General features: G+C 39.7%; 1 protein-coding gene across 4 annotated transcripts in view; it reads left to right on the forward strand.

Moving 5' to 3' along the window:
• ZFYVE27 (zinc finger FYVE-type containing 27) overlaps positions 1-22,209 on the forward strand; it is a 346,652-nt gene that overhangs the window by 195,410 nt on the left and 129,033 nt on the right. For all 4 annotated transcript variants that reach the window (XM_053692545.1, XM_053692546.1, XM_053692547.1 and 1 more), the window contains one exon: positions 13,164-13,235. In XM_053692545.1, coding sequence (XP_053548520.1) covers positions 13,164-13,235 — 72 coding nt within the window. The remainder of the gene's footprint in view (positions 1-13,163; positions 13,236-22,209) is intronic.

Raw genomic sequence — 22,209 nt, forward strand, 5'->3', positions numbered from 1 at the left:
TTTTGTGACACTCTAAGCTATGGTTGGGCACTTTTATATAAAGTTCTAAATATTTGTGTTTAAACATTTATTTGCCTTGATTCAGGATGTTCAATATTCCTTATTTCAGACAGTCAGTTTCATTATTTGGGATAATGCATTTGAATAATCAATTTTCTTACCTTAAAATTTGACTTTTTTCCCTCTGGGCTGTTAGGCTCGCGGGGGCTGAAAATGCTTCATTTTATTGCGTCATTCTTGGAGCGGACTTTTTTGGCGCAAAAATTTTTCTTTGTTATTTCCGGCGTCGTACTTGTCGCCGGAAGTTGCGTCATTTTTGACGTTTTTGCGACAAAAATGTTGGCGTTACCGGATGTGGCGTCATTTTTGGCGCTAAAAGCATTTAGGCGCCAAATAATGTGGGCGTCTTTTTTGGCGCCAAAAAATATAAATATGGGCGTCATTATTGTCTCCACATTATTTAAGTCTCATTGTTTATTTGCTTCTGGTTGCTAGAAGCTTGTTCACTGGCATTTTTTCCCATTCCTGAAACTGTCATTTAAGGAATTTGATCAATTTTGCTTTATATGTTGTTTTTTCTTTTACATATTGCAAGATGTCTCAGATTGATCCTGAATCAGAAGATACTTCTGGAAAATCGCTGCCTGATGCTGGATCTACCAAAGTTAAGTGTATTTGCTGTAAACTTATGGTATCTGTTCCTCCAGCTGTTGTTTGTAATGAATGTCATGACAAACTTGTTAATGCAGATAATATTTCCTTTAGTAATGTTACATTACCTGTTGCTGTTCCATCAACATCTAATACTCAGAGTGTTCCTGTTAACATAAGAGATTTTGTTTCTAAATCCATTAAGAAGGCTATGTCTGTTATTCCTCCTTCTAGTAAACGTAAAAGGTCTTTTAAAACTTCTCATTTTTCAGATGAATTTTTAAATGAACATCATCGTTCTGATTCTGATAATAATTCCTCTGGTTCAGAGGATTCTGTTTCAGAGGTTGATGCTGATAAATCTTCATTTCTCCAACATAGGTGTGTCCGGTCCACGGCGTCATCCTTACTTGTGGGATATTCTCTTCCCCAACAGGAAATGGCAAAGAGCCCAGCAAAGCTGGTCACATGATCCCTCCTAGGCTCCGCCTACCCCAGTCATTCTCTTTGCCGTTGTACAGGCAACATCTCCACGGAGATGGCTTAGAGTTTTTTAGTGTTTAACTGTAGTTTTTATTATTCAATCAAGAGTTTGTTATTTTAAAATAGTGCTGGTATGTACTATTTACTCAGAAACAGAAAAGAGATGAAGATTTCTGTTTGTATGAGGAAAATGATTTTAGCACCGTAACTAAAATCCATGGCTGTTCCACACAGGACTGTTGAGAGCAATTAACTTCAGTTGGGGGAACAGTGTGCAGTCTCTTGCTGCTTGAGGTATGACACATTCTAACAAGACGATGTAATGCTGGAAGCTGTCATTTTTCCCTATGGGATCCGGTAAGCCATGTTTATTACGATGGTAAATAAGGGCTTCATAAGGGCTTATTAAGATTGTAGACTTTTCTGGGCTAAATCGATTCATTTTTAAAACATATTTAGCCTTGAGGAATCATTTTATCTGGGTATATTGATATTATAATATCGGCAGGCACTGTATTAGACACCTTATTTCTCTGGGACTTTCCCAAAGCATAAGCAGAGCCTCATTTTCGCGCCGGTGTGGCGCACTTGTTTTTGAGAGGCATGGCATGCAGTCGCATGTGAGAGGAGCTCTGATACTTAGAAAAGGCTTTCTGAAGGCGTCATTTGGTATCGTATTCCCCTTTGGGTTTGGTTGGGTCTCAGCAAAGCAGATACCAGGGACTGTAAAGGGGTTAAAGTGTTAAAACGGCTCCGGTTCCGTTATTTTAAGGGTTAAAGCTTCCAAATTTGGTGTGCAATACTTTTAAGGCTTTAAGACACTGTGGTGAAAATTTGGTGAATTTTGTACAATTCCTTCATGTTTTTTCGCAATTGCAGTAATAAAGTGTGTTCAGTTTAAAATTTAAAGTGACAGTAACGTTTTTATTTTAAAACGTTTTTTGTACTTTATTATCAAGTTTATGCCTGTTTAACATGTCTGAACTACCAGATAGACTGTGTTCTGAATGTGGGGAAGCCAGAATTCCTGTTCATTTAAATAAATGTGATTTATGTGATAATGACAATGATGCCCAAGATGATTCCTCAAGTGAGGGGAGTAAGCATGGTACTGCATCATTCCCTCCTTCGTCTACACGAGTCTTGCCCACTCAGGAGGCCCCTAGTACATCTAGCGCGCCAATACTCCTTACTATGCAACAATTAACGGCTGTAATGGATAATTCTGTCAAAAACATTTTAGCCAAAATGAACCCTTGTCAGCGTAAGCGTGGCTGCTCTGTTTTAGTTACTGAAGAGCATGACGACGCTGATATTAATATCTCTGAAGGGCCCCTAACCCAATCTGAGGGGGCCAGGGAGGTTTTGTCTGAGGGAGAAATTACTGATTCAGGGAACATTTCTCAACAGGCTGAACCTGATGTAATTGCATTTAAATTTAAGTTGGAACATCTCCGCATTCTGCTTAAGGAGGTATTATCCACTCTGGATGATTGTGAAAAGTTGGTCATCCCAGAGAAACTATGTAAAATGGACAAGTTCCTAGAGGTGCCGGAGCTCCCAGAAGCTTTTCCTATACCCAAGCGGGTGGCGGACATTGTTAATAAAGAATGGGAAAGGCCCGGTATTCCTTTCGTCCCTCCCCCCATATTTAAAAAATTGTTTCCTATGGTCGACCCCAGAAAGGACTTATGGCAGACAGTCCCCAAGGTCGAGGGAGCGGTTTCTACTTTAAACAAACGCACCACTATACCCATAGAGGATAGTTGTGCTTTTAAAGATCCTATGGATAAAAAATTAGAAGGTTTGCTTAAAAAGATGTTTGTTCAGCAGGGTTACCTTCTACAACCAATCTCATGCATTGTCCCTGTCACTACAGCCGCATGTTTCTGGTTTGATGAGCTGATAAAGGCGCTCGATAGTGATTCTCCTCCTTATGAGGAGATTATGGACAGAATCAATGCTCTCAAATTGGCTAATTCTTTCACCCTAGACGCCACTTTGCAATTGGCTAGGTTAGCGGCTAAGAATTCTGGGTTTGCTATTGTGGCGCGCAGAGCGCTTTGGTTGAAATCTTGGTCGGCTGATGCGTCTTCCAAGAACAAGCTACTAAACATTCCTTTCAAGGGGAAAACGCTGTTTGGCCCTGACTTGAAAGAGATTATCTCGGATATCACTGGGGGTAAGGGCCACGCCCTTCCTCAGGATCGGCCTTTCAAGGCGAAAAATAGACCTAATTTTCGTCCCTTTCGTAAAAACGGACCAGCCCAAAGTGCTACGTCCTCTAAGCAAGAGGGTAATACTTCTCAAGCCAAGCCAGCTTGGAGACCAATGCAAGGCTGGAACAAGGGAAAGCAGGCCAAGAAGCCTGCCACTGCTACCAAGACAGCTTGAAATATTGGCCCCCGATCCGGGACCGGATCTGGTGGGGGGCAGACTCTCTCTCTTCGCTCAGGCTTGGGCAAGAGATGTTCTGGATCCTTGGGCGCTAGAAATAGTCTCCCAGGGTTATCTCCTGGAATTCAAGGGACTTCCCCCAAGGGGGAGGTTCCACAGGTCTCAGTTGTCTTCAGACCACATAAAAAGACAGGCGTTCTTACATTGTGTAGAAGACCTGTTAAAAATGGGAGTGATTCATCCTGTTCCAATAAGAGAACAAGGGATGGGGTTCTACTCCAATCTGTTCATAGTTCCCAAAAAAGAGGGAACGTTCAGACCAATCTTAGATCTCAAGATCTTAAACAAGTTTCTCAAGGTTCCATCTTTCAAGATGGAAACCATTCGAACTATTCTTCCTTCCATCCAGGAGGGTCAATTCATGACCACGGTGGATTTAAAGGATGCGTATCTACATATTCCTATCCACAAGGAACATCATCGGTTCCTAAGGTTTGCATTCCTGGACAAACATTACCAGTTCGTGGCGCTTCCTTTCGGATTAGCCACTGCTCCAAGGATTTTCACAAAGGTACTAGGGTCCCTTCTAGCGGTGCTAAGACCAAGGGGCATTGCAGTAGTACCTTACCTGGACGACATTCTGATTCAAGCGTCGTCCCTTCCTCAAGCAAAGGCTCACACGGACATTGTCCTGGCCTTTCTCAGATCTCACGGCTGGAAAGTGAACGTGGAAAAGAGTTCTCTATCCCCGTCAACAAGGGTTCCCTTCTTGGGAACAATTATAGACTCCTTTGAAATGAGGATCTTTCTAACAGAGGCCAGAAAAACAAAACTTCTAGACTCTTGTCGGATACTTCATTCCGTTCCTCTTCCTTCCATAGCTCAGTGCATGGAAGTGATCGGGTTGATGGTAGCGGCGATGGACATAGTTCCTTTTGCGCGCATTCATCTAAGACCATTACAACTGTGCATGCTCAGTCAGTGGAATGGGGACTATACAGACTTGTCTCCGAAGATACAAGTAAATCAGAGGACCAGAGACTCACTCCGTTGGTGGCTGTCCCTGGACAATCTGTCTCAAGGGATGACGTTCCGCAGACCAGAGTGGGTCATTGTCACGACCGACGCCAGTCTGATGGGCTGGGGCGCGGTCTGGGGATCCCTGAAAGCTCAGGGTCTTTGGTCTCGGGAAGAATCTCTTCTACCGATAAATATTCTGGAACTGAGAGCGATATTCAATGCTCTCAAGGCCTGGCCTCGGCTAGCGAGGACCAAGTTCATACGGTTTCAATCAGACAACATGACAACTGTTGCGTACATCAACCATCAGGGGGGAACAAGGAGTTCCCTAGCGATGGAAGAAGTGACCAAAATCATTCTATGGGCGGAGTCTCACTCCTGCCACCTGTCTGCTATCCACATCCCAGGAGTGGAAAATTGGGAAGCGGATTTTCTGAGTCGTCAGACATTGCATCCGGGGGAGTGGGAACTCCATCCGGAAATCTTTGCCCAAGTCACTCACCTGTGGGGCATTCCAGACATGGATCTGATGGCCTCTCGTCAGAACTTCAAAGTTCCTTGCTACGGGGCCAGATCCAGGGATCCCAAGGCGGCTCTAGTGGATGCACTAGTAGCACCTTGGACCTTCAAACTAGCTTATGTGTTCCCGCCATTTCCTCTCATCCCCAGGCTGGTAGCCAGGATCAATCAGGAGAGGGCGTCGGTGATCTTGATAGCTCCTGCGTGGCCACGCAGGACTTGGTATGCAGATCTGGTGAATATGTCATCGGCTCCACCTTGGAAGCTACCTTTGAGACGAGACCTTCTTGTTCAGGGTCCGTTCGAACATCCGAATCTGGTTTCACTCCAGCTGACTGCTTGGAGATTGAACGCTTGATTTTATCGAAGCGAGGATTCTCAGATTCTGTTATCGATACTCTTGTTCAGGCCAGAAAGCCTGTAACTAGAAAGATTTACCACAAAATTTGGAAAAAATATATCTGTTGGTGTGAATCTAAAGGATTCCCTTGGGACAAGGTTAAGATTCCTAGGATTCTATCCTTCCTTCAAGAAGGATTGGAAAAAGGATTATCTGCAAGTTCCCTGAAGGGACAGATTTCTGCCTTGTCGGTATTACTTCACAAAAAGCTGGCAGCTGTGCCAGATGTTCAAGCCTTTGTTCAGGCTCTGGTTAGAATCAAGCCTGTTTACAAACCTTTGACTCCTCCTTGGAGTCTCAATTTAGTTCTTTCAGTTCTTCAGGGGGTTCCGTTTGAACCCTTACATTCCGTTGATATTAAGTTATTATCTTGGAAAGTTTTGTTTTTAGTTGCGATTTCTTCTGCTAGAAGAGTCTCAGAATTATCTGCTCTGCAGTGTTCTCCTCCTTATCTGGTGTTCCATGCAGATAAGGTGGTTTTACGTACTAAACCTGGTTTTCTTCCAAAAGTTGTTTCTAACAAAAACATTAACCAGGAGATTATCGTACCTTCTCTGTGTCCGAGACCAGTTTCAAAGAAGGAACGTTTGTTGCACAATTTGGATGTTGTTCGCGCTCTAAAATTCTATTTAGATGCTACAAAGGATTTTAGACAAACATCTTCCTTGTTTGTTGTTTATTCAGGTAAAAGGAGAGGTCAAAAAGCAACTTCTACCTCTCTCTCTTTTTGGATTAAAAGCATCATCAGATTGGCTTACGAGACTGCCGGACGGCAGCCTCCCGAAAGAATCACAGCTCATTCCACTAGGGCTGTGGCTTCCACATGGGCCTTCAAGAACGAGGCTTCTGTTGATCAGATATGTAGGGCAGCGACTTGGTCTTCACTGCACACTTTTACCAAATTTTACAAGTTTGATACTTTTGCTTCTTCTGAGGCTATTTTTGGGAGAAAGGTTTTGCAAGCCGTGGTGCCTTCCATTTAGGTGACCTGATTTGCTCCCTCCCTTCATCCGTGTCCTAAAGCTTTGGTATTGGTTCCCACAAGTAAGGATGACGCCGTGGACCGGACACACCTATGTTGGAGAAAACAGAATTTATGTTTACCTGATAAATTTCTTTCTCCAACGGTGTGTCCGGTCCACGGCCCGCCCTGGTTTTTTAATCAGGTCTGATAATTTATTTTCTTTAACTACAGTCACCACGGTACCATATGGTTTCTCCTATGCAAATATTCCTCCTTAACGTCGGTCGAATGACTGGGGTAGGCGGAGCCTAGGAGGGATCATGTGACCAGCTTTGCTGGGCTCTTTGCCATTTCCTGTTGGGGAAGAGAATATCCCACAAGTAAGGATGACGCCGTGGACCGGACACACCGTTGGAGAAAGAAATTTATCAGGTAAACATAAATTCTGTTATTTATTCAAAATGGAATTTATTCGTTCTTTACTTAAAGAAGTCTTAATTGCATTAGAAATAGAGGATTCTGGTCCTCTTGATACTAAATCTAAACGTTTAAATAAGGTTTTTAAATCTCCTGTAGTTATTCCAGAAGTTTTTCCTGTCCCTGATGCTATTTCTGAAGTAATTTCCAGGGAATGGAATAATTTGGGTAATTCATTTACTCCTTCTAAACGTTTTAAGCAATTATATCCTGTGCCATCTGACAGATTAGAGTTTTGGGACAAAATCCCTAAGGTTAATGGGGCTATCTCTACTCTTGCTAAACGTACTACTATTCCTACGGCAGATAGTACTTCCTTTAAGGATCCTTTAGATAGGAAAATTGAATCCTTTCTAAGAAAAGCTTACTTATGTTCAGGTAATCTTCTTAGACCTGCTATATCTTTAGCGGATGTTGCTGCAGCTTCAACTTTTTGGTTGGAAACTTTAGCGCAGCAAGTAACAGATCATAATTCTCATAGCATTGTTAATCTTCTTCAACATGCTAATAATTTTATTTGTGATGCCATATTTGATATCATTAGGGTTGATGTCAGGTATATGTCTCTAGCTATTTTAGCTAGAAGAGCTTTATGGCTTAAAACTTGGAATGCTGATATGTCTTCCAAGTCAACTTTGCTTTCCCTTTCTTTCCAGGGTAATAAATTATTTGGTTCACAGTTGGATTCCATTATTTCAACTGTTACTGGGGGGAAAGGAACTTTTTTTACCACAGGATAAACAATCTAAAGGTAAATTTAGGTCTACTAATCGTTTTCGTTCCTTTCGTCACAATAAGGAACAAAAGCCTGATCCTTCCCCTACAGGAGCGGTATCAGTTTGGAAACCATCTCCAGTCTGGAATAAATCCAAGCCTTTTAGAAAGCCAAAGCCAGCTCCCAAGTCAACATGAAGGTGCGGCCCTCATTCCAGCCCAGCTGGTAGGGGGCAGATTACGATTTTTCAAAGAAATTTGGATCAATTCGATTCACAATCTTTGGATTCAAAACATTGTTTCACAAGGGTACAGAATAGGCTTCAAGATAAGGCCTCCTGCAAGAAGATTTTTTCTTTCCCGTGTCCCAGTAAATCAAGTGAAGGCTCAAGCATTTCTGAAATGTTTTTCAGATCTAGAGTTAGCTGGAGTAATTGTGCCAGTTCCAGTTCTGGAACAGGGGCTGGGGTTTTACTCAAATCTCTTTATTGTACCAAAGAAGGAGATTTCCTTCAGACCAGTTCTGGATTTAAAAATATTGAATCATTATGTAAGGATACCAACATTCAAAATGGTAACTATAAGGACTATTCTGCCTTTTGTTCAGCAAGGGCATTATATGTCCACAATAGATTTACAGGATGCATATCTGCATATTCCGATTCATCCAGATCACTATCAGTTTCTGAGATTCTCTTTCCTAGACAAGCATTACCAGTTTGTGGCTCTGTCGTTTGGCCTAGCAACAGCTCCAAGGATTTTTACAAAGGTTCTCGGTGCCCTTCTGTCTGTAATCAGAGAACAGGGTATTGTGGTATTTCCTTATTTGGACGATATCTTGGTACTTGCTCAGTCTTCACATTTAGCAGAATCTCATACGAATCGACTTGTATTGTTTCTTCAAAAACATGGTTGGAGGATCAATTTACCAAAAAGTTCATTGATTCCTCAGACAAGGGTAACCTTTTTAGGTTTCCAGATAGATTCAGTGTCCATGACTCTGTCTCTGACAGACAAGAGACGTCTAAAATTGGTTTCAGCTTGTCGAAACCTTCAGTCTCAATCATTCCCTTCGGTTGCCTTATGCATGGAAATTCTAGGTCTTATGACTGCTGCATCGGACGCGATCCCCTTTGCTCGTTTTCACATGCGACCTCTTCAGCTCTGTATGCTGAACCAGTGGTGCAGGGATTATACAAAGATATCTCAATTAATATCTTTAAAACCGATTGTACGACACTCTCTGACGTGGTGGACAGACCACCATCGTTTAGTTCAGGGGGCTTCTTTTGTTCTTCCGACCTGGACTGTGATTTCAACAGATGCAAGTCTGACAGGTTGGGGAGCTGTTTGGGGGTCTCTGACAGCACAAGGGGTTTGGGAATCTCAGGAGGTGAGATTACCAATCAACATTTTGGAACTCCGTGCAATTTTCAGAGCTCTTCAGTCATGGCCTCTTCTAAAGAGAGAGTCGTTCATTTGTTTTCAGACGGACAATGTCACAACCGTGGCATATGTCAATCATCAAAGAGGGACTCACAGTCCCCTGGCTATGAAAGAAGTATCTCGAATACTGGTATGGGCGGAATCCAGTTCCTGTCTAATTTCTGCGGTTCATATCCCAGGTATAGACAATTGGGAAGCGGATTATCTCAGTCGCCAAACATTACATCCGGGCGAATGGTCTCTTCACCCAGAGGTATTTCTTCAGATTGTTCAAATATGGGGACTTCCAGAAATAGATCTGATGGCTTCTCATCTAAACAAGAAACTTCCCAGGTATCTGTCCAGATCCAGGGATCCTCACGCGGAGGCAGTGGATGCATTGTCACTTCCTTGGAAGTATCATCCTGCCTATATCTTTCCGCCTCTAGTTCTCCTTCCAAGAGTGATTTCCAAGATTCTAAAGGAGTGCTCGTTTGTTCTGCTGGTGGCTCCTGCATGGCCTCACAGGTTTTGGTATGCAGATCTTGTCCGGATGGCCACTTGCCAACCGTTTACTCTTCCATTAAGACCAGACCTTCTATCGCAAGGTCCTTTTTTCCATCAGGATCTCAAATCCTTAAATTTGAAGGTATGGAGATTGAACGCTTGATTCTCAGTCATAGAGGTTTCTCTGACTCAGTAATTAATACTATGTTACAGGCTCGTAAATCTGTATCTAGGAAGATATATTATCGAGTCTGGAAGATTTACATTTCTTGGTGTTCTTCTCATCATTTTTCTTGGCATTCTTTTAGAATTCCTAGAATTTTACAGTTTCTTCAGGATGGTTTGGATAAAGGTTTGTCTGCAAGTTCCTTGAAAGGACAAATCTCTGCTCTTTCTGTTCTTTTCCACAGAAAGATTGATAGTCTTCCTGATATTCATTGTTTTGTACAGGCTTTGGTTCGTATTAAACCTGTTATTAAGTCAATTTCTCCTCCTTGGAGTTTGAATTTGGTTCTGGGGGCTCTTCAAGCTCCTCCGTTTGAACCTATGCATTCGCTGGACATTAAATTACTTTCTTGGAAAGTTTTGTTTCTTTTGGCCATCTCTTCTGCTAGAAGAGTTTCTGAATTATCTGCTCTTTCTTGTGAGTTTCCTTTTCTGATTTTTCATCAGGATAAGGCGGTGTTGCGAACTTCTTTTAAATTTTTACCTAAGGTTGTGAATTCTAACAACATTAGTAGAGAAATTGTGGTTCCTTCATTGTGTCCTAATCCTAAGAATTCTAAGGAAAGATCGTTGCATTCTTTGGATGTAGTTAGAGCTTTGAAATATTATGTTGAAGCTACTAAAAATTTCCGAAAGACTTCGAGTCTATTTGTTATCTTTTCCGGTTCTAGGAAAGGTCAGAAGGCCTCTGCCATTTCTTTGGCGTCTTGGTTAAAGTCTTTGATTCATCATGCTTATGTCGAGTCGGGTAAAACTCCGCCTCAAAGGATTACAGCTCATTCTACTAGGTCAGTTTCTACTTCCTGGGCGTTTAGGAATGAAGCTTCGGTTGATCAGATTTGCAAAGCAGCAACTTGGTCTTCTTTGCATACTTTTACTAAATTCTACCATTTTGATGTGTTTTCTTCTTCTGAAGCAGTTTTTGGTAGAAAAGTACTTCAGGCAGCTGTTTCAGTTTGATTCTTCTGCTTATAATTTCAGTTTTTTCATTATAAGATTTAAACTTTGTTTTGGGTGTGGATTATTTTCAGCGGAATTGGCTGTCTTTATTTTATCCCTCCCTCTCTAGTGACTCTTGCGTGGAAGATCCACATCTTGGGTAGTCATTATCCCATACGTCACTAGCTCATGGACTCTTGCTAATTACATGAAAGAAAACATAATTTATGTAAGAACTTACCTGATAAATTCATTTCTTTCATATTAGCAAGAGTCCATGAGGCCCACCCTTTTTGTGGTGGTTATAATTTTTTTTTTTTTTGTATAAAGCACAATTATTCCAATTCCTTATTTTTTTATGCTTTCGAACTTTTTTCTTATCACCCCACTTCTTGGCTATGCGTTAAACTGATTTGTGGGTGTGGTGAGGGGTGTATTTATAGGCATTTTGAGGTTTGGGAAACTTTGCCCCTCCTGGTAGGAATGTATATCCCATACGTCACTAGCTCATGGACTCTTGCTAATATGAAATAAATGAATTTATCAGGTAAGTTCTTACATAAATTATGTTTTATCAGGTAAGTTCTTACATAAATTATGTTTTTCTTTCATGATTCATAGTGTGCAATTTTAATCAACTTCTCAATTTTGCTACTATTATTAAATTTGCTTTGTTCGCTTGCTATCCTTTCATGAAAAGCATACCTAGGTAGTCTCAAGAGCAGTAATGCACTACTGGGAGCTGTTTGCTGATTGGTGGCTGCACTTATATACCTCTGGTCATTGGCTTACCTGATGTGGGCAGCTAGCTCCCAGTAGTAGTACTGTTTTAAAAACAAAACAAAAATTTGCTTTTTTTGCTATTCACCTTTATTATTAGGTTTACCTCGATGCCCTTTGTTAAACAACATACAGGTATACCCCGCTCATACAGCGGGTTAGGGACCGGAGCCACGCTGTAAAGTGAAAACTGCCTTAAAGTGAAACAAGGCAGTTTTAGCTTTCTTTTCACTTGCCAGTATGTTTTAAAAACTTGAAAACATGTTTGAACTAACTTATATTAGGGGTGCAATAGTGCTACGTTTAGTTTAACACTAGCACAGCACAATATTCAATTAGTATTCAATAAATACTGTACCTGTGAAATAGTGACAATTACTGTAGTAAAATTTGCCAGACTATAACACTGAGACACAGATTGCACTGTAATGCTGTAAACAGAGTGAACTTAGCATAACAAAATGGTGCCCAGCACTTTTCTTGCAATATGACAATGATTACAACACTGTTTCAAAATCCTTGGAGGTTGAACTTCAGCTCCACAGAGCGCTGTATTAGCGAAGCGCTGTAAAGTGAGGTATACCTGTATCTAGTTAGATTTAGGAATGTGCACCTGTGCTCATCACTATATGGCAACAGTTTTGCATCAGTGTTTGTAACAAAATTATCCACTTTTGAGCACTAGATAGAGGAGTTTTTGCAATTGTATTTAACATTATTAGAAACATAGTTAATAAATTGATGCAGTATAGTGATCCAGGCACGTGCATAGCTATTTAACCTACCTACCTAGGTATTTTCTTTAAAGGGACAGTCTTCAATAGAATTCTTATTGTTTTAAAAGATAGATAATCCCTTTATTACCCATTCCCTAGTATTGCACAACCAACATAGTTATATTAAAATACTTTTTACCTCTGTGATTACCTTGTATCTATGCATCTTCTGACACCCCCCAATTACATGACATTTTATTTATTTATTATCTATTGACTTGCATTTAGTACTGTGTTGTGCTAACTCTTAAATAACTCCTCGGGCGTTAACACATTGTTATCTATATGGCCCACATGAACTATCAGTCTCCTATTGTGAAAAGCAAATACAAAAGCATGTGATTAAGAGGCTGTCAATAAAGCCTTTGAAACAGGCAGACATTTAGAATTTTAAAGGTTATAAAGTATATTAATATATCAATGTTGGCTGTGCAAAGCTGGGGAATGGGTAGAAAAGGGCGTTATCTCTTTTTTAAAACTATAACAATTTTAGTGTAGACTGTCCCTTTAACAATGAATACTAAAAGAATGGAGTGAATTCGATAATAGAAGTAAATTCTAAAGTATTTTTATGTATTTACTTTTCACATTGCTTGCTCTTTCTGAATCAAGACAATTTCATTTTGATTTCATGCCCCTCTGAATAAAATATAAATGGGTTTCAGAAAGTACCATATGGATTTGGAAGAATACCTGTTAGAAAGGCCCTATATCCTCCAAAGTGTCTAGGGCTGTATGTCTTAAACTTAGTAATGCTGATGCCGTTAATCTTTTGTAAAATGGGAATTTCACGCATCTTAGAATGTGGCCAATTTAGTTAAGATTTAAATAATTGTGATTTTCTTTATTGTAAATATTATATCACAGTTTCTGTAATATGTGACAGGACCTTTCTCCTGGGAGTGTCGAGGAAGCAGAAGAAGCTGAACCAGATGATGAATTCAAAGATGCTATTGAGGTGGGTATAAAAATAAGCAGAGAAGATGAATGATATGTTAGAAATGTCTTTTAACATTTCTTAAAGGGGCAGTATACACCATTTTTTTTATTTAAATGCATGTAATAGACACTACTATAAAGAATAATATGCACAGATATTGATATCAAATTCCAGTATAAAACTTTTTAAAAACTTACTTAGAAGCTTCAAATTTAGCATTGTTGATAAAATTAGCCTGGGACACCTACTGAAAGGGGCTGATAGCAGAACCTCCCCCTCCCCTGCATATGAAAAGACCCATTACACAAACAGAAGCAGTCTGAAGTCTGTATACATCAGTATACATCTAAAACTTTCGGGCTTGGTTAGAAGTCTGAAAATCAGCACAATGTTATTTAAAAATATGCAAAACTATACATTGTTACAAAAACACACACAGATAGGCTATATAAATGGATCATCTACAAAACATTTATGCAAAGAAAAATCTAGTGTATAATGTCCCTTTAGTATTTTTTTCTCTTTTTTTTTTATTATTGATATTTTGGAAGTCGTAAAATTAACAAATGATGGCCACTGTGCAAAAAAATGTTGTTTTTTTTGTATCAATATAAAGGTATAAAATAAAATTTAAATGTATTTTTATTGGCTTTATATTTGTAATGGTTTCTAAAGAATAATTTCCTTTGAGATTTAATATGATAATTATATTTCTGAGGTTATAAAAGGGATATAAAATTGCAAACAAAATGCATTTGCAGCATGTTGTTATTGCTTTGTATGTAACTGTTTTAACTCCAACAAAGGAGTGAAGTCAGTTTGATAATATAAATAAATTGAAAAGTCTTTAAAATTGCATGCTCCTTTCTGAACCATGAAAGTTTAATTTCCTTCTTAATAAAGGGAGAGTCCACAGCTGCATTAATTACTAGGAAATACAGAACCTGGCCACCATGAGGAGGCAAAGACACCCCAGCCAAAGGCTTAAATACCTTCCCCACTTCCCTCATCCCCCAGTCATTCTTTGCCTTTCGTCACAGGAGGTTGGCAGAGAAGTATCAGAAGATTTCGGAGTAGTTCCTTAGAAAGGGTATCTACCCTTTGAGATGGGACTGGAGTTTTAAGTAGTCTTGTCAGCCTATCAGTGAGAGCATTGATGAAAGTCTAGATATGCAGGGAGAGTCTTTCTGCGAAACCATCCAGACTCATATTAACAGCTCCTAAGCAATCAGCGTTGACGAGTTTCGCTGCCTGCTTTTCTTCACTCAAGTCCATGTCAGGAGCAATGCTACAGTCTGTCAAACTTGAAGGACAGTGTTTTCTGTTCCACGGCATAGATTCCGGTAAGATCGTTTAATTTTTATACATATGTTAACGATAGAAGACAGGGTTACAGTGGAACTCTTTTTATCTTTAGGGAATCAAGGGTTAATATCCCCTAAGGGGGATTATTGAACAGTGAGGTTTTTAAATCATATTTGTTATGTGATTTCGGCTGCTTTATGTGTAGGAGACGTTGGGCTCATAAGTTGATATGGAACGTACAGGTTATTTTTTTTTTTATTATTCACATTTGAGAGCTGCGCAGTTTTATAAAGTTGGCGCACTTTTCCTTAGCAGGGGCGGTCCTGCATGACGCACCGTGTGACTGGGAATGTTCAAGGTTTTGTTCAATTTCCTATTACTGATTGATTGTATGCGACGAGGAGCGAGTTTCTCTAGCTGTCTGGGTCATAGGAGGTGGTGAGTGCCCCAGCTATTTGGGGTATAAGGTGCCAGTTGTTTTTTCTATAATTTAAATTAGAAGTTATGGAGGATTCTGATAACTTAGAGGGGGATCCCTCTAATGCAGAATTTGAAACCTGTGTATATTGTGAGGAGGCCTGGGTAGTCCTGCCCTCTCAATTATGTTCCGTATGCCGCATCAGGGTGTTCTCATCAAACAATGTTGAGATGTTAGAGACCACTGAGCCATCTGCCTCTGAGGATTCCTTGTCCCGTGAGGTACGTTCCCTAGAATATTCTGTTCCTACACATGCAGTTTCCCTGAGTGCCACTGCTCCTTTGCCTGAAGGGTCCTTTTTTCCACTGGATGTTACGGCGCAGTTCCACATGGCCATCTCTACGGCCTTTTGCCTCTTCCTGCTACGTGCAAGCGAAGGGTTAATACATGCACTCCTGCCCAGGGACCTTCGTGTAAATTGACGATTGTATCCGATCAGTCATCTGGGGATGCGGTTCACTCTGAGGCTTCAGAGGTAGGACCTCCACGGTCGGAGTCTGCTGATTTGATTCCTCCGATGGATGAGGATTTAGCATTTAGATTTAGAATGGCATGCCTGCGCTTGCTTCTGAGAGAAGTTTTGGCGATGTTCGAGAATCCGAGTACTGATCCGTCAGTCGGATCTCAGTCCTCTAAATCAGATAGCGATCTTGATTAGACGAGGGAAGAAGGATAGAGATCCATTCCTTTTCGTATGTGTGTGTGTGTGTGTGTATATATATATATATATATATATATATGTGTGTGTGTATATATATATATATATATATATATATATATATATATATATATATATATAGACTGTATTATTATAGAATCCCTGTTTCGAGCTCTATAGGGAGGTTTGTGTCATAGGACAGGCAGGACCTGTTTTGCACACTCCTTGGCTATCACTTTTGTGCGCTTGCCTTAATTCTTTTCTATTCAGTTTCAGGATAGTTTTTTGTTTAGAGCTCTTGATTGTTGTAGAAAAGCTTTTTAGAAGGACGTTTCGGCATAGGGAATACTACATTTGATGGCTTTTAGTTGACAACATTTCGGTTCAGTTCGAGGTGATGGTTCCCTCGAGATTTTCGAGACAGATTTAAGCCATGGAGCTTATACTTCTTGATTTGGATTATTCTCAGGCTTCTAGCATAAACTGGAACTTCAGAATTTTCTATTTAGTCCTTGAGTTACTCTGACTGATATGTCGGTTAAGTCTACTCTGTCCTTGTTTTTGAGAGGAGTTTTTTCTAGCTATTACGGTCAAAGAGCAGGTTCATCTTTTTTAAACCTGTTTTAGGTAAAATCTTGAACGGACGCTTGATTCTGGATCATCTCGGACCCAGGGGTCCTAGAGGCCGGAACTAGACTTCTCTTCCTGCCTTTCTGGCAGTTTTCCTTCCCTTGAATTGGTCTTTTGGCAGAGAGGAAGTATTTTCGGGTGACTTTTGGAGTCATTGCCCCGGTAACCTTCGCAGTGTGAGAATATTTTCGTTCCACGGTTGCGTCATGGTCCAAATAAGGGAGGGGTCTTCCGCCCTGTTTGGGTTCTATGGTACTTAAGCAGAGCATATTGTGTCTGCTTTTTGGGGAATATAGGGTTCCCTCTTTCCTTTGTTCAGGAACTCTGTAGGATCACTGTCGAGAAGGATATTTTCCTTTTCATTCCTTTTGGGTAAAATTCGGTTCTTAAGGACCGTCTCTTTCAGTAAACCTCATTTCTGATCCTAAGGTTTGGGGATCTGGGGTTTAAGTTGGCAGTATCCTGATCCCAGATTTATCTGTGGCTTCCTGGTCTTGGCGATTCTGGTTTACTACCATTGTCTGTTAAGTGACCTTTTAGGGATTTTCATCTGTCTCTTCGATCTCAGAGATAGTTTTAGACCAGTGTTTTCTGGGTAGGCGCCAGGGTGGTTCCCTGGATGCTAATTGGTGTTTTCAGGAAGTTTTTCCTTAGATCTTGTGAAGTTGGAATTTACTTAATCGGGTTGTGCCTTCCAGTCCCCCTTCAGGCCATCGCTGGCTCGGTGGGGAAGGGTGAGGTTTGTCCTGGGGCCCTTACTGGGTTTCTTCCGTTGGCAGGTCTCATCTCAGCAGGGGCCCAGACATTGGCAGGGCGCTGTTTTTGAATCTGTCTTATCAGATTGACCTGGAATACCAGTTGGAGAATGGTTCTCCAGGGTTCTGTCCAGATCTCCCTGTCCTAAGGGACATTCTCTTAGCTCTCCCGGGGCAGTTTTTTACTTTAGTCGCTAGCCTGTCAGTTGGGGAGAGCGTTTCCTATAGAGGACCGTGGATCTGATTCCCTTCCGATTAGTCTTATGTTTCCTCAGCAAGTTTTTGTTTTTCTCTCAGTGACTTACATCTTTTTCTGAGAAGAAGAGATTCTACTACATAGAGGTTATTTTTTTGAGTTTGGTGGTGGGCGGAGACTTACTCTCTGAGTGTGATCTTCAGGGATGGATATTCCCTTCAATAATTCCCTGGATCTGGGGATAAGGGCTCTACGTCGTGAATTTCAGGACGTCCATGTCTATCCCAGACCCATTATTGGGTCGTGGTTCAGGGATCTTTAGCGGTGCTTGGAGGTCCAATTCAACCTTTTTTCTTTTCTGCCATATCACTCTTACCTCAAGTGATGGCTCGATTCTTCAGGAGCAGGCGTCAGTGAGCCTGATTGCTCCGTTGTGTCTGCAAGATCGTATTCTGTGGTTTAGGGGCTTCTTCTCCATGGGGGTTACTTTGTCGAAGGAATCTGCTGGGTCAGGGCCCCCCTTTTTGGCAGTATCAAATCTTTTCCTCTGAGGCGGTCTGCGAAGGGTCGCTTGGCCTTAGCCGAGAGAGGTTCTTTTCTGAGAGGTTGCAGTACTTTCCTTCAGTGTGTAGCTGGTTCCTCTTCATCTATCTTAGGTGTGGAGGACCCCCTTTTGTAGGGAAGAGCAAGATTCGTCATGGCAATCTATCTGGCCTATCAAAAAAACAGAGAGTAGTGACAGCATAGATATTTATTCGTGAGACAGCAGGACAAACAGCAACGTTTCGAGACTTCTGTCTCTTTGTCAAGCTAATGTGTACAATAAACTAAAACACCTTATATAGCAGTCTACCACCAGGTGGCGCTAAAAACACAGGTAAGAATTAACCTCTTATATACTAAATGTATTTATCATATAACACATATAAATTATGTACAGAAGATACTCCATAATTATCATTTCAATAATGTATTTCAAAAATTGGCAATTGAATTTAAAGTAAAATGTACAAAATTTAAAGTGCAATGTACAGAACTTACTCAGAAATGGTTCCCTAGATATTTACTAGAAAGTTTACATTACAAAATAAGATTTATAGTGCAATATTGAATTCTGAATAGATTAACAGGAGTTTCAATTTTTTCAATTAGAAATTTTTAAATTTTTAATTTTCGAATTCTAGAATTCAAACACAGAGACAATGTCCCTATAGAAACACTGATAGATCCCAGTCCTTATTCATACCATTGGGATACATGGTACCCAATTCATGAATCCAGAATGCTTCACGCTGTTTTAGCATTTTCTCCCTGTCCCCACCTCTACGTAATTTGGGGACATGGTCAATGATCTGAAAACGGAGTTGATTTATGGCATGTTTTTTATCTAAAAAATGTTCTGCAACTGGAGCTTTAAGATTTTTAGTTCTTATAGAACTTTTATGCTCTATAATTCTATCACGTATGCACCTTGTTGTCTCTCCAATATAGCTCCGCCCACAGGGACATTTAATTAGATAAATTACATAATCAGTGTTACAGGTATAGTATCCCCTAATGTGATATTTTTTTCCATTACATGGGTGGTGGAACACCGGGCCTTTAATCAAATTTCCACAACATGAACAATTTAGGCATGCATATGAACCACATCTGTTGGTAGTTATATATCTCTGGTTTATAGTTTTTCTAGATCCTATATCTGCCTTAATTAAATGATCATGGAGATTTTTGCTACGTTTGTATGCAGGCATAGGTGGTTTCTGGAATTCTAGAATGTTAGGGTTACATTCACTCAATATATTCCAATGTTTCCTCACTATTTTTTGTATTGCCGGACTGAGGCTGGAAAATTCTGAGACAAAGGCTAATCTACTATCTTTGTCAGTCTCCTTTCTCTTATTTATAATTTGTAACAAACTTTCTCTAGGAGTAGATAAAATAGATCTAATTTCCTTTTTAATTAAAGTTGGTGGATAGCCTCGCTCAATAAACCTTTGACCCATATCTCCCAATCTAGCCTCTACTATATTAGGGTCAGAAACAATACGTCTGACTCTTAATAGTTGGCTTTTAGGAAGAGAGTTTATTAAGGATGGAGAATGTGCACTATCATAATGTAACAAACTGTTACGGTCAGTACTTTTCCTGAATAAATCAGTTTTTAAAGTGCAACCATCCTTAATCACTCTGGTGTCTAAAAATTCAATAGTTTCCTCATTCCATGTTAGTTTAAATTTGATATGATTGCTGGCAGAATTCAAATCTGCCACAAATGCCATCAGGGTTCCAACGTCGCCCAGCCACACCCCGAAGATGTCATCTATGTAGCGCCACCAAGTGGCGCCACATAGAGTAATCCAATTATTACAAAAAACAAATTTTTCTTCGAATACATTCATAAAAATGTTGGCGTAGTTTGGGGCGACGTTGGAACCCATGGCTGTACCTTGAATCTGCATATAAAAGTTGTCTTCAAAAAGAAAATAATTGCAATTTAGTACCATATCAAGTAACTGTAACAAAAAGTCAACTTTCTGTCTGTTCAATTTAGAATCATTTGCCAGCACTGACTCTACAGCTCCCAGACCACTGGCATGTGTAATGGAGGTGTATAAACTGTCTACATCTAAGCTATAAAGAATAAACTTACTTGAAGAGAAGTTTAAGGTATCCAATTTAAGAAGGAAATCACTGGTATCCTTAATGAAAGATGTAGACAGTTCTACATAAGGTCTAAGCATCTTGTCTAAAAAAACAGATACATTAGTTAGTACAGAGTCAGTGCTAGCAACGATGGGGCGACCGGGGGGGGGGGGTTCAAGGTTTTTGTGTATCTTGGGGAGGACATACATCACTGGAGTGTGGGGATGTTTAACTGTAAGAAACTTAACTAGGTCTACATCTATCAAATTATTTTTAAGAGCTGTATTTAGTTTATGATCCAATTCTTTTTGTATAGAGAATACAGGGTTTTTTGTTAGTTTCTTATAGACAGTACTATCCTCTAATTGCCTATAAATTTCATTGATATAATCACTTTTGGACATTACGACTAAAGCTCCACCCTTATCGGCTCTTTTCAATATGATATCCTTTTTTTATTTTATTGCTTCCAAAGTTTCAAATTCTTTTTTATTAAAATTCACTGATTTTAAATTGTTGTTAAAATAAAGTTTCCTATAATTAAATTGCTCATTAGTTTCAGTGATATGTTGAAGATGTTCAATATCCTTTTTAACTAAATCTATATAAGTTTCCACACTATGATTTAATTGGTTAGGAATAAATGTACTCTTATTGCGTAAACCAAGTTGCTGCATAGAAATACTTTCTTTATTTTGCACTTTAGGTTTATCTTGATACGGGATATTGTTAAAGAAGGCTTTCAATTTTAGAGTACGAAAAAACCTGACTAGATCTGTTTGCAATCTAAAAAAATTACATTTCTGCTTTGGACAATAAGATAGTCCTTTGTTTAAGACGGAAAGTTCATCAACAGTAATGTCAGCCTTAGAGATATTTACCACGTTGTTAACGGTTATGCTTTCTTCTGAGATCGAAGTTGAAGATTTGATTTCACTTTGTTGGTCGTGGTCTTTTTGGCTTTTGCAGTGTTTCTTTCCTCCACGCCTTTGTCGGCGTCTGAGTCCCCCGGAGATGTGCCTGATGATTCCGAGCTGCTGCCATGGTATGCCGATATCCCTCCGCGGCGTCTCTGACGACCGGAAGTTGTTCTGCGGTTGGTGCCTTCCGGATCATACCGCCACCGATAGACTCTACCTTGGATATAATCTGTTTCATCTCGGCTAAATTTGGTACGTTTCCGTACTTCGATCTCTTTTCTGAGATCATCAATCTTGGATGTAGTATCTGTCAGTATTTTGTTTGACTCCTCTTGTGGCAAGGTATGTTTATTGGAATATATTGAGTGAATGTAACCCTAACATTCTAGAATTCCAGAAACCACCTATGCCTGCATACAAACGTAGCAAAAATCTTCATGATCATTTAATTAAGGCAGATATAGGATCTAGAAAAACTATAAACCAGAGATATATAACTACCAACAGATGTGGTTCATATGCATGCCTAAATTGTTCATGTTGTGGAAATTTGATTAAAGGCCCGGTGTTCCACCACCCATGTAATGGAAAAAAATATCACATTAGGGGATACTATACCTGTAACACTGATTATGTAATTTATCTAATTAAATGTCCCTGTGGGCGGAGCTATATTGGAGAGACAACAAGGTGCATACGTGATAGAATTATAGAGCATAAAAGTTCTATAAGAACTAAAAATCTTAAAGCTCCAGTTGCAGAACATTTTTTAGATAAAAAAACATGCCATAAATCAACTCCGTTTTCAGATCATTGACCATGTCCCCAAATTACGTAGAGGTGGGGACAGGGAGAAAATGCTAAAACAGCGTGAAGCATTCTGGATTCATGAATTGGGTACCATGTATCCCAATGGTATGAATAAGGACTGGGATCTATCAGTGTTTCTATAGGGACATTGTCTCTGTGTTTGAATTCTAGAATTCGAAAATTAAAAATTTAAAAATTTCTAATTGAAAAAATTGAAACTCCTGTTAATCTATTCAGAATTCAATATTGCACTATAAATCTTATTTTGTAATGTAAACTTTCTAGTAAATATCTAGGGAACCATTTCTGAGTAAGTTCTGTACATTGCACTTTAAATTTTGTACATTTTACTTTAAATTCAATTGCCAATTTTTGAAATACATTATTGAAATGATAATTATGGAGTATCTTCTGTACATAATTTATATGTGTTATATGATAAATACATTTAGTATATAAGAGGTTAATTCTTACCTGTGTTTTTAGCGCCACCTGGTGGTAGACTGCTATATAAGGTGTTTTAGTTTATTGTACACATTAGCTTGACAAAGAGACAGAAGTCTCGAAACGTTGCTGTTTGTCCTGCTGTCTCAC

The sequence above is a fragment of the Bombina bombina genome, chromosome 9 (assembly GCF_027579735.1).
Source record: "Bombina bombina isolate aBomBom1 chromosome 9, aBomBom1.pri, whole genome shotgun sequence".
Lineage (NCBI taxonomy): Eukaryota > Metazoa > Chordata > Amphibia > Anura > Bombinatoridae > Bombina > Bombina bombina.